Below are 15,180 nucleotides of genomic sequence, written 5' to 3' on the forward strand. Positions count from 1 at the left end.
CTTTTGTACTTAGTTATAAACATTTAGCCATGGGCTGAGGGCATACCGACCCATACGTTTGAACTTCAATGAACTCATTAAAATTTTAATACAAACAAGTGTCTCAAAATGATATGGATGATTATAATTTTTATAAATAATGGAAAAATTTTATACACAAATATTAACGTAACTTATTTTAGCTTATAAACTATTCTTAATAAATTAAATACTTTTAAAAGCATAGATACATACATTTCCTACAATATAATTTATGTTTCTCAAGCTTTTTTTTTTAAATAGGAATCGAATAGAAATTGCAACATACAATTCATTTGTATTTAATCTCACTTCATTTAAATATCAATAGTATTATTTAACTAATAAAACGACATACAATTACCACAAATTAGACATACATTGATAATAATATTGAAATCTTAATTTATTTTTATGTCATATTGTGCGTTTTACGGGCACATCTCAGAGACAACCAAATTACATACACACACACAGAGACATTGAATTTAAGTAGGCAATGAAATATGTTTTTCTTTTTGATTTAATTCCACACCACACACACAAAAAAACATGGAAATAGAAAAACGCATGGATAGATAGGCAGGCATTAGTAACTAAAGTCATAGCAAAAATGTTAACAAAACAAATTATACTGTACCGCACGAACCTCCCTGGGGAAAGAATTGCGCATAGATCAGTTTGAAAGTGTCCTCTTTGACGACACCCGTGGGACATTCAGCCTTAAAACCGCGATAAATTCGCTTGATTTCATCCTCTGTAAAGCGGGTAGCACGACTCAAGGCGCCCAGTGAATCGGGCCGATAACGTGCCGGCGTTTCAAATTCTTCTAGTTCAGAATCTGGAAGGAATAAAAAAATAATAATAAATAAAAACACATGTTTTAAATAATCGGATTATGTGTAATCATACAATTATGTGTAAATAATCTGATAATGTGTTAGTTAGGGGGAGTTTATTTTAGGTGTGTGTGCTGAAACATAATTTAGGTTGGGTGAATAAAAATGTTAATTTTGTAGGGTAACTTAAAACTATTTCTAAGCATAAGTGGTTTAGATATGTTTTGCACATTTTTTGGTTGTTTATTTTTCCGTTTTTATGTTCCTTGCTTTTATTTCTTTTACCCTTTCTTTGTTAATTTTTTTGCCCAAGACATATTTACATTTTTATTGATTTAATCCCTTAGAGGATTTACTTATTTTGACAATTTCTGATGTATTGACTTTATTTTCCAAGAACTTCTGTCTACCTTTCAAAGGTAAGAACTATCTGCGGAAAGTGAATTATAACATTGCATGCTGTGAGACTGCTTCCGAGTTTACAGCCAAAAATCACAAATATAGGCAGTTTAACTCTTTTGAACAAAAGACTTACCTCTTCATTTGCGATACAAAAAATATTTTTTACAGAGTACGAAATATAGGATTGTGACGTAACCAAACGTCGGTACTAAAAATTAAATGTAGTACTTATTACAGCTGTTTTGGAAGGTTTGAAAAAAAAAAAAAATAATTTCGAACCAATCCTAACAAAGTTATTTAAGGTATGATAATTAAAACTTGAAAGTGTTTATCCTCAAATAGATTTTTTGTTGTTCTTAACTCAATTTTCCCGGCTAAAATTTAAGTTTTTGCAAACGATTTCTAATTTCTGTAAGAAATTCGATAATTGTCGTATTAAAAATTAATACTGTTCCCTATTTTTCCCTTTACTATTTATCATATTCCTACGGGCTAAAGGGAGTGAACGCTGGAAGGGGAGATCACAAATGAAAATTATATAGGTACACAGTTTTTGTATATCTCCCACTAAAAGTCACTTTCCGATATGCGTGATATTGATGATTGTGGCCTCATTTTTCAACAGAAGTGTTAGAACTTTGGTATATCGACTTCCTAATTGGCAAACAAAAATGTATATAGGTCCATGTTTTTCTATAGCCTCATAGCCTTTTTCTATAGTACCTCTATTTATTCTGAATTTTAACAATCCTAGACATTTTGCAACAGAATTGTTATTTAGCTTTCAATAGGCACTTACCCTCAACCTCGGTAAAAACTTGCCTCATAGTAAACAATTATATACTGTAGGTCTCCTTGATCTAAATCAATTTCAAGACATTTGCTGTCGATCTAGGGGTGTCCGTTCGTCCGTCTGTCTGTTTGTCTGACTGGTTGGTGTGCATGAAGTATATGAAGTATATGAGTATATGATTACATACCTCCCCCACATCCAGTACCTCCCTCACAAAGGGTCAACATTTTGAATAATTGTAACTCTTATAAAATGTCTCTTACATCACATTTTATAAGAGTTACAATTATTCCGATTGTCTTCAAATTACATACACCACAATATTTTTTTAAACTCAAGGTCTGGTGTAAAGATGGGACATAACGGTCCACAGCTTCAGGTACCTGCCTCAAAAAGATACAAAATTTTGAATGTCCATGAAGCTCATAAAACACCAAAATAACGTCCAACTCCATTCAGAGTTGGTACATCTCAATATTTCCATCAACACAAGCTCTGTTATAAGGATGGTAGAGATCGGGCCGCTCCCTCTGGTACCACCCCCATAAAGGGTTAAAATATTTAATAACCAAAACGATCACAAAATTCGAAATAAGCATCCACTTTTTGCACACATCTCAACGTTTTTATTTGCCCAAGGTCTGGTGTAAATGGTGTGACCACCAAGGGTCAACATTTTGAATTTCATGGAATTCATAAAACGCGAAAATAACGTCCGATTCCATTCAGACTTGGTACATCTCAATATTTCCATTAACAATAAATAACAAAAAAGTAAAGTGTACTGAACTATGAACTAGAATGCCACAACTCGAGTGGAGGGTATAACAAGTAAAAAAACATTAAATTCGGCCGGACCGAACTTGTAATACCCTCCACCTTAGGGTAAAGGAAACATTAGAAGCTATTGTGACCCACAAATAGACATATTCGTGGGAAATTTCGCAAAAATCATTAAAATATCGAGAAGTACTGCTATATGGGGTCATTCAAAAACGTGAATCTATACATACAATGTTTCGGCAACGGAGCTAGCTTAGGATGCACATATATCAATTTCTAGACAAATACACGAAGAAATGTAGCAAAAATCATCAAAATAACGAATATCTCGAGGTACCGTCATCTGTGAGCTATTCCAAAACGTGGACCTATACATGCAATGTTTTGCCACCGGAGCTAGAACCCAGGAGCTAGAACCTAGAAAAAATACAAATTTTTAGACAAACCCGTGATAAAATATCGGTCTGCTCCTTCCGGAACCTCCCCCACAAAGGGTCAATATTTTAAATATCCGCGAAGCTCAAAAAAAAACGCGAAAATAACACCCGATTCTATTCAGACTTGGTTCATTTCAATATTTCCATCAACACAAGCTCTGTCATAAAGATGGTAGAAATCGGGCCGCTCCCTCTGGTACCTCCCCCACAAAGGGTTAAAATCTTGAAACGAACATACAATCCGAAATAGGCATCCAGTTCTTTTCAAATTACACACATCACAACATTTTTTTTTTGCCCAAGGTCTGGTGTGAAGATGGGATATATTGGTCCAATCCTTCTGGTACCTCCCCCACAAAGGGTCAACAATATGAAGCTCATGAAGCTTATAAAACGCTAAAATAACATTCGACTCCATTCAGACTTGGTACATCTCAATATATTCATTAACATTAAATCTGTTGTAAAGAAGGTACATATCGGACCATTTCTTCTGGTACCTTCCCCACATAGGATTAAAGATTTTCAAAAGGCAAAACTCTCAAAGAAATCGAAATATGCATCCAACTCTTTTCAAATTTCACACATCCAGATATTTTTCCTAACGCAAGATCCTCAAAATCATCAAAATATTGAGAGGTTCCGTTGCATGGGAGCTGTACGAAGATGCGAAGCTATGTATGAAATGTTGTGTCATTAGAAATACCCATTACGAACTCTAAATACAAAATTTTAAAAAATCCCGGTTATAAATGGAACTCAAATCATTAATATCTAGGGATCCTACCAATTTTTGTAAGAATTAGGAACACAAAAATTGTTAAAATTGAATTGAAATTAAAACAAACATGCGACATATGTGACCTATTTTCAATACCAAAAATCATGCAGACCCAATATAAAACTGAGTAAAATGTTACGAACTTGTTTTATTTCGTTCGGAAGCTTGAGTGATTTCCACAGGCTGACAGATAGACAGAGACACGGGCTAAATCGTAAATCGGCATAGAATTTAATGTTGACCAGGAATGTATATACTTTGATGGGTCCAATATTTTGAGGGGTCATAAACGGAATCACGAATTTAATATACCCTCCATGCTGTGGTGAAGGGTAGAGTTGTGCCAAACTAATTCGATCGAATGATCTCATTCTTTATCTAGTTTCGGGCACTCCGGCCGTTTGTATGAAAGCTCTGCGTATAAGTGATATGAAATTTCTGACATCACTAATACGATTAGAAACTTGTGCAACTCTAGTGGAGCGTATAAAAATCGTGTGACGATGTCATCTCGGTTCAGACCACATACCGAGTTTACCCGGTCAAAAAAATGGTTTTTTAGTTGTTTCCTTCCGCTTATAGCCTCGAGCTCTATTGTAAATCCTTTGGCCGCTTTTGCCCTTACTACAAACTGATTCTGTCATTCAGTCGTCGTTGTAAGCAGGTCTTCTCTTTCGTAGTGGTCATCGTTCTGCAAATATCTTCATCGGAATATTATTCAATTTGATGGGTTTTCTTTATAGTAATACACTACACCACATAGTGGTGAGGTTTTTATGTCTTTGTGCATTTGTTTGCAACATTGAGAAGGAAGCGAGATAGGTCCATAGTTACTTTTAAGGATCTTCATAGAATCACTTTCTGAGTCGATTTATGCATGTCAGTTCTTGTGAACAAAATGCAGGTCGCATATATCATCCGATTGAGGTTTGAAGTTTTCCTAACAATATTTGTTTGGCCCAAGGACGAACCCTATTGAAACTTGTGATAATCGGATCAGATTTAGATATAGCTCCCATATATCCTCAACTGATTTCTAGATAATTGTGCACCGAATGGCCAATATAAGTCCTAATGAATTGAATTTTGGTACATCCCACCGAATCCAGTCTAGAAGCAATTACATAAAATTTGTAGAAAATCGGTTCAGATATAGCTATAGCTCCCATATATATGTTTTATCCAATTTGGGGTTTAAAGTCAACGACAATGATATTTGGTACCAGACATCTTATAGAGCTCGGAAATACCTCTGCCTAATTTTATCAAGATCGGTTCAGATTTGCATATAGCTCCCATATATATCAACCGATTCAACCGATTAAGGGTTAATTGTGCACCAAATGATCAATATAAGTGCAGTGACCTAAATTTTGGCACATCCAACCGAATTCAGTCTAGAAGCAAGTACATCAAATTTGGTGAAAATCGGTTCAGATATAGCTATGGCTCCCATACATATTTTTCATCCGATTTAGTGTTTAAATTCCTCACATTCGTAGTATGCATTAACCAACAATGATTTTTGGTACCAGATATCGTATAGAGCTCGGAAATACCTTTTCGAAATTTTATCGAGATCGGCTAAAATTTATATATAACTCCAATATATATCTTTAATCCGATTTTAGGTTTATTGTGGAAATTATGGCTAATATAATGGAGTGAATTTTGGGACGTACGTTTCCATTTTGTGGAACTCGGCTCCGATACATATTTTTTAAAAAAATCCATCTCGCAGTGATATCGCTCATTCTATACCAACGTTATTTTGTATCAAAGATAAAAATGTATCCGTCAAATTTAGTGAAAATCGATTCAGAATTGGGTATGCCTCCATATATATTAGTTCCCTCTGTAACAAAATTATAACTGCTCTAAAGCCAAATGTTGATAGGTGGTATGATCCTACTTCAAATGCATGCTTTTGTTACGGGAGCTCTACTAAATATGCATAGTGGTGTAGGGTATCATATAGTCAGCCCCGTCCGACTTTTGATTTTTTCTTACTGGTTTCCAACCAGTTTTCGTTAAGTTTCGAAAATGTTGATAAATAATAGTTAAAAAATTGTATATTCCTTCCCTATTTATTATAAGATTTCATCGACGAACCTTTTCAGTGACCCGATGCTGTTGCAATCATCAAACTTCATTTTGCATTTCAACTTTATGTTATTTTCTGTTTCCTTTGAAAATAAGTTTTCTTCTCTTTGTCTAACTTTTTCACACTTTATAGCTTCGCATATTTAGCATTTGCATATTTTCTGCTTTTGCTGCCACCACACAAAAGGCAAAAGTTTTAAGTACTTGAGTTCCAGGAAGACAATACGACACACATAAATAGACGGTTTGAGAGAGAAATGAAGAAATTGGTGATAACGCACGTGTGTGCCTGAAAAGAACTTCGCAAACCAAACGAAAAGCCCCCCATGTGGGGAATTGAAACTTTATTGAGCTGTTTCGTTCGATCGTCTTAAAGTAATCCGCATTTGCAATCAATAAACATATTTAGTCAGAGGGGATTCAAACATTAAAACATTAAATGTGAAGTGGAGTATTTAAAATTGGTCAGGCATTAAATGTTGGAGAACATTTTCGGAAAAGTGTTTATTGTTGGGATTAGTTAAGTGTTGAGAAATATTAATGATGTACATTATTATTTAAGAGAATTCCATCGCAAATATTCTTTCTCTCCTTTAATTTGAATTTTCGGAGAAAATTGTCTCAATATACAGGGTGAAATAAAAAAACTGCAACAAAGTCAAACGCCATAATTTTTACATTTTTTTTAAATTTTATTGAACGAAAGCAAAAAATGTCGGAAATAGCATCAAATTTTAGAATGAGTTTAGATTTTGTCTAATTGGTCACCTTTGGCACGAATTATGGCCTTCAAACGACCAATACACGCTGCCCGAATGTTGCTCTGCGGTATTTTGGCCCATTCCTGGCGAGGCGCTTGCTTGAGGTGATCGACACTTTGGTATTTTGGTGTCAACCTTGCTTTCCAAAATACCCCAGACACAATAGTCCAACGGATTGGTATCGGGACATTTTGGTGGCCATGGAAATGAAGCGAGGAACCTAATTTTGTAACCATTTTTGGGTGGCGCGTGCTGAGTGCAATGGTGCTTAGTCCTGTTGGAATGTCCAAGGTCTGCGGCCAAAATGTTTGCGTGCCCAAGGCTTTAATACACCTTCCAGAATATTTTCGTGATAATATTCAGCATATATTCTGATGCGAGCGACCATCGGCTGTTATGGCGGCCCACACCATCACTATGGCCGGCGCTTCAGTTCGGGTGGCCAACCGAAGGTGCACATTTTCAGCTGACCTCTTTGGACAACGAATGTTTTCCCATCGGAGAAAACCAAATTCGGCAGTTCATCACTTTCGGCCAAGCTAAGCAACTCTTTAGCTCTTTTGAGTCTATTTTTTTTTCTGTTGCGGTGTCAGTTCTTGAACTCTTCGAAATTTCAATGGCTTTACCCCGAGCTCATTTTTTAATTTTTGCCGAATGGAATATTCAGCTCACGAGCCATTTTTCGGCCACTGCGACGCGGGTTTCGATCAAGTCGCTTCTTTACTTTTCGAACCATTTCTGCTGATGTTGCTGTTTTCTTCCATTCACTTCCTTGACGTCGGGCTACGCTACCAGTATCACGGTAACGAGCGATGGTACGAGACACAAAAGATTTATTCACATATAAATGCTGGAGGGCTCTAACGATAGCCACTTGTGGTTTTCAGCCAAATATAAGGAAATCACACTATCGACACTATCGCGCTTGAATTCCATCACGGATAACTTTTTTCTGAAAAATTTTCACCAAAATGCTTTTGTAAGCTTGCAAACAATACAAATGAGCTGTCACTGGAATAATTTTTACAGCTATCGGATGAGTGGCAGTCTGAAGTTGGTTGCAGTTTTTCATCTCACCCTGTATATATATATATATATTTTTTTTTTTTGGTAAATTTCCCAAGTTTTTCTCATTTTCTCTAGAAAAGTTGTACACAATGTTCTTTATTATACAGCTTCGCACAGCTTCTGCGTATAAACAGCTGTTAATAATTTGGCTATTTAAAATCATTTCTCAGCGAAACTTTAGGCATGGAAAATTGGATCAAGGTAATAGAAAAATAAATATATATGACAGAATAGTAGGATAAACGACTACGCCAACGATGTAGAATAAAACAAAAATTACCATTCAAATAAACTTTTTCAATAAAACTTTTGAATCGAAGTTTTCCATTGGCAACGTCAACAGCAGGCAGATAGCTCGGAGTGGAACTTTTTTTTGGGATAAGTAGCAAGTGGCTAAATGCTAAACATAATGCTTAATAGAAATCGTAGAAGAAGAAGCGATGAAATTAATATACATTCATATGAATGTATGTATATATTTTCTCCTCTATAAACTTAGAGAAAATTCCTCTGAATTGCCGTTTAATGAACAGTTTCGTAGAAATGGCAAGCAAAGTTTCCTTCGAAACTTAGCTGAAATTTTAAGTTATCGTCAAATGTTTTTAAGTGAACATTTCTATTATTTAGATGAAAATTATGATAAATAGAAAATATTGAAGCCAGAAGGAATCTTATAAATCATTTAGTTTGAACATAAGCAATTTATATACCCTACAACACAATGTGTTGGGGGTATTATAAGTTTGATTGGGACAAAAATTATGTAACACCCCGAAATATTGGTTTCCCACATAGGAAATTATATACGGATCTTCCTATCTCGCCGAGCAGAGTCGATCTAGCTGACCGTCTGTCCATGTTAATTTGTAATCAAGCTACAGGTCGAAATTGTGGCCCGATCCTCCCGAAATTGAAAATGGAAGTGGGGTTAGGGTCAGAATAGAACCCTATTGTTTTTGGAGATGATTGCAAAATATTTAGGTGTTGAAATGGACCAAAAACAGAAAATTTTCCTGATTTTGCAGTTGCTCTGTAGGGCACAATTATGAACCAAATGACGCGGAAATTTGCATTGAGTTGGAGTTTAGGACTGGGCAGAAGCCTACAATTAAAAATTGAAAATTTTCCAAATTTTTACACCAGTCAACACTACGTTTTGAGGGTATTATATGCATGTCGCAATTATCATCCGATCCTCACGAAATTACATGGGGTTGCGTTAGGGTCAGAATTAAAGCCTATTGTTCTTAAAATGTACATTTAGGGGTTCAAATGGACTAATTTTTGTTTTTTATTTGATTTTTGAAAACTTGTCGACACGGAATTTCGCATTAGAGGTGTCTATTGGTGATTGGTGGTGACTATTGGATTATATTTAACTATAAAACGGAGCACAACTTTTGTGTGGAATTGTTTTGAATATAACACGACGGAGTACGCGAATAGGGTAAGACAGGGTAACAACTGGGCAGGGCTCTTTGACATTATTTCAAAAACGAAACTTTACAAAATGGATTTGGATATAAGGAGACTTTAAGCATTTTGCCCCGGTTTGCAATGGGTTAAATTAGTTAAAAAGCAAAACACATAATTTTCACCTGTAGTACAATTTCGAATGTAATTTTCTTAAAAACTATTGTATTTAGAGACATGATTTATTTTCTGAATTATAGTGAAATTTTGAGTAGGATACTTCTTCTTTTTGGTAAAAACGAAATTTTTTGTTACCTTCGGGAGGGTACTTGAAAAAAGTCCGGGGAAAATTTATTTGATTTGACTTATAGTGAAATTTGATGAATAATATTTTTGTATTTTAAGTTATAGTTCTAAAATAATGCATTGTTGGTGATTTTTGCACAAATTAACACAATGTACAGCTTTAACCTTTAAATGTATCGTTGTAACGTTTTTTAGGACCTATAGTCGAATTTTATAAGAAATAATTTTGTAGAGTATTTTGAGCGCGTTTAAAGGGATTTTTTTGTCATATTAAAAATAATGTATGCTAATTTTTTGCGGGAATTCGAAAAAAAAAGAACCGAATAAAATGTGATCGTTGATGCAAATTTTTATTCATATAAAATGAGAATAAAGATTTTTTTCTTTAGTAACTTAAAGTGAAATTTGATGGAGAATATTTAATGGCATCCTTCTAAAATGATGCTTTGCTGGAAACCCAAACTTACAAAGTGCGGTTTTATTGTCTCTGAAATATTTATGAATTTCTGACGTTTATGTAGTAGAATTTTTTGACAAATAATTCTATAGAATATTTTGATTTGCTAAGATACCGTTTTAAGGGAGTATTTAGCCACATTTGAAAAAAAAGTCGCAAAGAAACCTAAATAAAGGGGACAAGTGCCACACTCTTTTGACAATTTTCGGATTAATACTCCTAGGAATCCGTGCATTTTTGTCATCTCTTTTTTCTCTGCAATATTGCTAAATAAAGGGGACAAGTTCTTCCGTCTTCTATATATCTGTAGCGCCTTTAGCAATATTGCAGAGAAAAAAGAGATGCAAAAAATTCACGAATTCCTAGGAGTAGTAATCCGAAAATTGTCAAAAGAGTGTGGAAGAGGGCGGCACTTGTTCCCTTTATTTAGGTTTCTTTGCGATGTAAGCATTTAAAACGCCGCTACTTGAGTCGATTTTCGCTACTTACTTTCATAATCTGCAGGATTTCCGGTAATAATTTTGACAGTGTAATTAAAGATAACAACCCTATAGCTCCTTGAAAATGTTTAATGGGAAATATTGTTTTAAGAAAAATCAAAAATACAACCCAAGAAACATTGTTCTTTCTATGATCCTTGAAAAATATTTTTGGGAGATCCCTGATTAGTCCTTGTTTAATCCTTTGCAGAGAAAAAAGAGATGAAAAAAATTCACAATTTATCCTTCAATAATATTCTCGAAAATCTACGATTCTGACCCCACCACGACTAGTCCTTGAATAAATTTTCCTCAAAAATCCTGCATAATTTTACCATAAATCCCTTAAAAATATTAAAAAATTACAAAATATTATAAAAATAATGACATTAGTCCTAAGATGAGCCCATGGTCAACATTTTTTTTTAAATATCCACGATTATTTTAAATAATGCTTAAAAATTATGTTTAGTCCTTAAAAGAATATACTTAAAAATTCACAATTGAAAAATGAAACGATTTTGGTCCTAAATGTCCTTGAAGTTATTGTTTTAGAAATCCATGAATATACCTTTAAATAATTGTCCTAAAAATCCACAATTATGGCCCTGAAAGTTCTTTAAATAACTGTCTTTAAAACTGGGAAAATTGTCTTCAAAATCCACAATTCTTTTCCTGAACATCCTTGAAATATTTACCTTAAAAAATCAACGATGTTGGCTCAGAAAGTCCTTGAAATAATTGTTTTAAAAAATCCACGGTTTTCTTAAAAAATAATAATTATCTAGTCTTAAACGATTAGTCGCAGATGAATTTTCTCGAAAATCTCACGACGAGGTTAAAAAAATGTATATAAAAAAATACCATTAGTCTAAAAAAACATCCTAAAAAATCTTGAAAAAATTATCAATTATAGCCCTAAAAGTCATTCAAAATATTATTGAAAAATAATCAAAAATCCACAACTGTGGTCTGATAACCCTTGAAAAAATAAATTCTAAAAATCTACAACTTATTCAGACAATCCTTTAAAATACTCTCAAAATTCACTCTTATTCTTTGAAAAATACTTGACAAAGTCCTTGAAATATATTTTAATATTCATGATTATCCATTAAAAATACCTATTTCTTTGAGACCCAGAGACCCAGATTCTTAAAAACTCTGGAAGTTTCTAAGCAAAAATATTCTTGATATAAAGTTGAGCTTGGTTCTAAAGTTCATTAAAAATATAGTCAAGATTATTGCCTTGAAATTTTTTTAATAAAATTCCCAACATTTGTATGTTTCATGAAATATTTTCTTAAAATTCATTCATGATTGTCCAGTAAGGCTTTTGAAAAATACTCGTTAAGTCTCCAATTGTAACTCAGGTAGTCCTTGAACACAAATTTTTGAAGCATTAACAATTATTGTTCTAAAATGTCATTAAAAATATTTTAAGATTATTACAGTAAGTCTCAGATAAGTGTAAAAACATTGCTTATAGATTCTAAATAGTCATAAATAAATATATACTCTTTTTTAAATCCAATATTATTGTCCTGAAACAAGTATTCATGAAAGATAATTTTTTATTCACGGTTATTACCTTCTTAATCATAGACCCGTAATGGCTCCATAACCAAAGCTGTTAAAAATCATTGTAGCTAAGTCCTTGAAGACATTTTCAAAATCCAAAAATACAGTGAGAAAGCCCACTAAATAAACATTCCAAAATGTTTCAACATTATTCAAATCTACCAGTGTCCGAGACACTTTAATGTTTGGCCCCTATTACAAACTAACAGAACAACACAACTCTTAGCAAAGACATACATACTACATAAGTCAAAATATCATTGTCAGAAACATCATCATCAGCGTCGGTATGACCAACAACTCAACTTGGCCGGGCGGGCCCTCCATTCACTTTCCCCACATAACTATTACATTTAGCCGCCAGCATCATCTCATCAACACAATTGTGGTTAAACTTGTAACAAGGCCGTTAAGTGCCTGTTACCACATGGATACAAGAAGAGCCAGACTCATACAACTAGTGGCAATGGCACTAGTAGTCACCGACACTACCTTCAGCGTCAGTGCCACCATCATCATCGTCGTCATCGCCATAACTTGCTCGCCCGGTCGGTTGGTCGTTCGTTCGTTCGTGCCTTTTCACTGAGTGACACCACTCACTCTTTTCCCATGAATAGAGTTATAAACTTTGTTCATTTCATCTTCTTGGTTTATAGTTTAGATGTTGTTGTTGCTGTTGCTGTTGTTGCCCCATCCAACATCTAGGCAACAACAACAGCAAACAATACATTTCTTGCTCCGTCGGACTGGGGCAAATGTTTTTAACTGAAGGAGAACTTGAAATGTTGTATGTCCTTAAGGTCTATGCAAACAATTCGTAAACAGATGCAATAAACGTTTCTAAAACTGTGTGCGTGCGAGCGGGCGAGCCACCATGTGAGTGTTTCATATTTTGCTCGTCTCTCTTGAGCAAATGTTCTACTTTTCTATATTTGTTTTCGTTTTTAAACTTGGAATGGGTGGGGTTGCTTATATTTTTGAGATATCTTATATTTTGGTTTTAACGTTTAACGGTTTTACTGCGCGAAATTGAAAATGTAAATAAATCGCGGACAATTTAAAGTTTTAACCAGTAGGCTAGTTTTTAAAGCAATAAATTTCGAGACATTTTTCCAAAAAAAAAGGAAATAAAAATGGCTTCCTGCTCCCTAAGAAATCGAAATATCAAAAAAAAACTATGTTGGTATATAAGTGTACTATAAGTGTCGGAAGGTATCCTTATACAAGGTTCTTATTCGTGACTTATAGCAGTTACTTACGCCGCCCTTGTCCGCCATTTTAAATCTATAATTGATGTTCCATAACTGCTTGGATCAAGTAGTTTTGCATCGAATAATCCGTATAGAATCTTGTGTGAAAAAATAATTTTTGTTTGTGGATGAATTTCAATCTTTAACATTGGCAAGGTTGGATAAAATCAACGTTTATGTATTGCCGAATTTGGTCATATCTTAAGGTCAAGCTCACAATTTTTTTTCGATTGCGAGAACATCAAACAGCATGAGTTAATGTTAAACGTTTTGTATTCGTTTTAAAATCTCTCAAACATGGTCATATCGTGAACATTCGTTGAGGTCTTTTGTAATAGTTTCATACCCAGAGAAAAATTAAAATTTAGTTCCATTGATTCGATATGTGGGCTTAAAAAATGAACATATTCAAAGTCGAGACCTTACCTTACTAACTTCGCTACGGTTCAAAATTGGTCAAAATTTCACACATCCTAATATTTTTATGCACCCAGGGTCTTGTGTTTAGATGGAATATATCGGCCCACTCCTTCTGGTTCCTCTTCCACAAAAGGTCGAAATTTTCAAAAAATATATTTCCTACAGAAAAAGAGAAACGATAATCCGATTTTGATCCAACTTTGCGAATCCTAATATTTGCATCAGTGGTAGATCGGGAAAACGGACAATATCGATCCACTCCATTAAGTACCTCCCCCACAAAGGGTTACAAATTTGAATAATTACAACTCTTACAAAATATGATACAAGAGTACGATTTCACATATCCCAATAAATTTACTAACACAAGGTCTGGTGGAATAATTCGGTCCACTCCTTCTGATACCTCCTCCACAAGAAGTCAACATTTTGAATAAACAAATCGACTATAAAATCCTAAATAAGCATCCGGTTCCCTACATATTTTACACATCCCACTTTTCTACAAAGAAAAGATCTGCTCTGATGATGGTATATATTGGCGCACCTCCCCCACAATGGGTCAACATTTTGTCTATCCACGAAGCTCATAAAACGCGAAATTAACATCAGATAACAGTCAGACTTGACATGTGCCAATATTTCTATCAACACAAGATCTGTTATTAAGAGGGTCGAGATCGTAACAGTCCTTCTGGTATATACCCCACAAAGGGTTACAGTTTTCCGGTTCTCTTCATATTTCACACATCCCATTTTTGTACTAACAAAATATGTAGTGTAGATGGGATATATCGGTCAACTCCTTCTGGTACCTCCCCCACAAAGGGTCAACATTTTGAAAATTCATGAAGCTTATAAAACGCGAAAGTAACTTCCGATGGCATTCAGACTTGGCACATGCCAATATTTCTATCAACACAAGATCTGTTATAAAGAGGGTAGAGATCGAAACATTCCTTCTGGTGCCTCCTACACAAAGGTTTAAAGTTTTGAATAACCAAAACGATTATAAAATCCGAAAGAAACATCCAATTCTCTTCATATTTCACACATCCCATTCTAAATCAAGATATGCTGTGAAGATGGATTATACCGGTCCACTTCCTCTGGTACCTCCCCCACAAAGGTTCAACGTCTTTAATTAGTAAAACGATTATTAAATTCGAAATAAGCATGCGGTTCTCTTCATATTTCACCAATCCCATTATGTTTGCTAACACAAGATGTGATATGCAGATGGAATATATCTGTTCACTCCTTCTGGTACCTCTCTCATAAAGGGTCAA

The 15,180-nt window shown here is 34.4% G+C and overlaps 1 protein-coding gene across 8 annotated transcripts in view; it reads right to left on the minus strand.

The window, feature by feature from the left end:
* LOC101899976 (calsenilin) overlaps positions 1-15,180 on the minus strand; it is a 389,863-nt gene that overhangs the window by 50,824 nt on the left and 323,859 nt on the right. For all 8 annotated transcript variants that reach the window (XM_059120854.1, XM_059120853.1, XM_059120855.1 and 5 more), the window contains one exon: positions 659-859. In XM_059120854.1, coding sequence (XP_058976837.1) covers positions 659-859 — 201 coding nt within the window. The remainder of the gene's footprint in view (positions 1-658; positions 860-15,180) is intronic.

This window comes from Musca domestica, unplaced genomic scaffold (genome assembly GCF_030504385.1).
Source record: "Musca domestica strain aabys unplaced genomic scaffold, Musca_domestica.polishedcontigs.V.1.1 18, whole genome shotgun sequence".
NCBI classification, from domain to species: Eukaryota; Metazoa; Arthropoda; class Insecta; order Diptera; family Muscidae; genus Musca; species Musca domestica.